General features: G+C 62.1%; 1 protein-coding gene across 1 annotated transcript in view; it reads right to left on the reverse strand.

The window, feature by feature from the left end:
- Positions 1-655: 655 nt before the first annotated feature.
- The window catches only part of DAPK3 (death-associated protein kinase 3), a 4,194-nt gene continuing 1,892 nt past the window's right edge, over positions 656-2,957 (reverse strand). Inside the window, exons 4-8 of the mRNA XM_009890900.1 lie at positions 2,508-2,556; positions 2,324-2,350; positions 2,071-2,223; positions 1,407-1,452; positions 656-1,198 (exon numbers count right to left, since the gene is read on the reverse strand). Coding sequence (XP_009889202.1) covers positions 656-1,198; positions 1,407-1,452; positions 2,071-2,223; positions 2,324-2,350; positions 2,508-2,556 — 818 coding nt within the window. The remainder of the gene's footprint in view (positions 1,199-1,406; positions 1,453-2,070; positions 2,224-2,323; positions 2,351-2,507; positions 2,557-2,957) is intronic.

Consider the following 2,957-nt stretch of genomic DNA (forward strand, 5'->3'; position numbering starts at 1 on the left):
GCGGCCATCCCGGTGCACGGAATCCTTTATTTTGTTAAAAGGGGGAGCGCCCGGTGAGACCGAGGGCTGGGAGCAGGGAGGTGCGATGGGCTGGGGGGAGCAGGGGGAGGGCCGGGGTCACCCACGGGGTTGCGGCGTGTCGGGCCGTGCAGGAATCGCTCCTCGGTCATGGCTCGCGCGTGGCAGATGCTGAGCTGCTGTGGGGGTTTTAGAGGAGGGGTCTCCCCACCAAGAGCCTCCCAGGCAGGGCACCGTGGCAGCTCTGAGACCCTGGCCCCGGGTGGGACGGGGAGGGGAGCATTGGTCCCTGAGCCCTGCGGCAGCAAGTGGGAGGACAACCGGGACCACGGGGAGCACGCGGACGGCAAGCCAAGCAAGAGCCGCACGCAGGAAGCCAAAACCCAGGAGAGCGCAACTCAAGCCCCCTGAGGCGGGGGTCTCCAGGGAGGCACAAGCCCCCAGCATGCCACCGCAAGGGCAGCACAGCCTGGGGACATTCACCGAAGGCTGTTGGTGGCCCGGCTCCTCGGGCGAGCCAAGGGGCAGAGCCACCGAGGTCCCTTCGGCACTGCCTGTCGCTGTGGGTCAGCGAGGTGGGATCGGGAAGGACCACCCAACCTCAGCGCGAAGGCAGCCGACCCCGGCACCGGCCGAGCTAGCGGATGCTGCCGTCTCCTTCACCGCTCTGCAGCTTCTCCCGCTCGATGGACCACACCAGCTCCTGGACGAACTTCATCTCTGAGGCCACCTGCTTGGCCAACGCCTCGTAGTGGTTCTCCAACTTTCGGTACCGCCTCTTGAGGCCGTTGGCCACCTGCACTACGCTCTTGGTCTCCTCCTGCGCCTGCTTCTTCAGGGCCTCTGTCTTCTGCAGCTCTTGCCGGATCTGGCGGAGGTCCTGGCTGATGCTCTCGTTCTCCTCCTTGTACCACGACTCCTTCTCCTCATAGATGGACAGCAGGGCCTCGATGTCCTCCTGGAAGGACTTCTTGTTCCTCTCCAGCTCTCGGAGGCTCTCCTCGGCTGCAGCCACCTCCTCCATGACCTTGGAGAAGCGCTCAAAGTTGATGTACGTGTTGTTGGGCGGCATGCTGGAGTGGGACTTGATGGTGTACTCCTTCAGGCGTGTGGTCTTCAGCCGGCGGCGCTCAGGCTTCTTGCTGTTGTCTTCATTGCGGACGTTCCTCCTCTTGATCACCTGTGGAGAGGGACAGCCACAGCCGTGGGGCACAGCCGGGACAGCGGCAGCCAGATGGCTTTGGCACCCACCCACAGGCCACCAGCGGCACCAAACCAGCCCCAACTGTGGGCTGGAAGAGCAGTGGAGAGCTGCCGGTGCATCAACACCCACCCTCAACCTCTTGGATGTTTGATACCCAAAAAGCACCAATTCTTTAACTTCTCACCTTAATCCAAGGATGTTCCAGGCTTTGAGCGATGGTCATCCGCTTCCTGCAACAACAGTAAAGCTGTGACCGCGGGGCGGAGGCTTTGCTGCCTCTTCCCCTGCTAAAAGTCCTGGAACAGCAGCTCAGATCCTATCGCCTTTGGGGGCACAGATGAGCCCAAACTCGCTGTACTCAGGGGCCACCCCAGACAGGGGCCGCATCCAGCTCCCACGCCCTCAGCCGGACTCCCAAATACCCACACTGGAGCCCGCAGGAACCTCCCGACCGATACCCCATCGCGCAGCACCACCGATCCCGCCCCAGCCCAGTGCCCTGGGCGCTCAGATCAGCCCTTGATCCCTTCCAAACCCCACTCCCTCCTTTTCAGCTCAGCTGCTGCACCCTCAGGGTGACCCTACAATTCACCCCGTGCCTGACGCGGGGCAGAGAGTTCGGTTTCCAGATGTGGCCACCAAATCCTACAAGCAGCAGGAGGGAAATGGGGGGGGGGGTAAAGGGGATTTACAAACAACCAGCACAACAGGGATGGGCAAAGGATGGCAGGCTCGGCGCTAAGCCCTAGTGCGGGCAGGAGACGCGGGAGCTGCCTGTACACGGAGGGTCGGGCAGGAGGGACCATCCCCTCTCCCAGGGTAATCCCCAGCTCTGCTCCCTGTCTCACTTGGGGTCCTTGACGAGCAGGCGGCGGATGAAGTCCTTGGCCAGCTCGCTGGTGTTGCTGAAATACTCCTCGTCAAAGTCGTAGTTGACAGCGGATATGTTGGTCAGGGTCTCTTGCTTCGTTTCCCCCAGGAAAGGGGAGGCCCCGCTCAGCCTGCGGCGAGAGCAGGTTGTGACACCCCAAAAAGGCGACAACCCGAGGCGGGGAACTTGCCCTGCAGCGCCCGTCTCCCCCAGACTCCCCTTATACTCACAGGATGTAAGTGATGACCCCGATGCTCCTGGAAGAGAGAGGAAGATGAGGCTGAAGCCCCGCGGAGCGCCGTGGGTCCCCTCTCCCTGCGCTTTCAGCAAGAGGGGAGATACGCCAGCACAAGCCCTGTCCCAGAGACTGACCACCGGTGCCCCTGGACAGTGCTTGGGAGAGGGCTCACTCACCACATGTCGGCCTCCAGCCCCAGGGGTTCGTAGTTCACGATTTCTGGGGCTTTAGAAGGAAAGAGGGGAGAAAACGGGCTTATTTTAGAATCACAGAATGGTTTGGGTTGGAAGGGACCTTGAAGGTCACCCAGTGCCACCCCCTGCCCTGGGCAGGGACACCTCCCACCAGCCCAGGTTGCTCCAAGCCCCGTCCAACCTGGCCTTGAACACCTCCAGGGATGGGGCAGCCACAGCTTCTCAGGGCAACCTGCCCCAGGGGCTCACCGCCCTCACAGGGGAGAATTTCTTCCTCACATCTCATCTAAATCTGCCCTCTTCCAGTTTAAAGGCTTTCCCCCTCATCCTATCACTACGTGCCCTTGGAAAAAGTCTTTTGGGGGAAAGCAGCCTGTCCCCACGGACACATCCCGGCAGCGGCCCAACCTGCCGCAACAGGGCTCTGGGCTA

The sequence above is a fragment of the Charadrius vociferus genome, unplaced genomic scaffold, assembly GCF_000708025.1.
Source record: "Charadrius vociferus isolate BGI_N301 unplaced genomic scaffold, ASM70802v2 scaffold2508, whole genome shotgun sequence".
Taxonomy (NCBI): Eukaryota; Metazoa; Chordata; class Aves; order Charadriiformes; family Charadriidae; genus Charadrius; species Charadrius vociferus.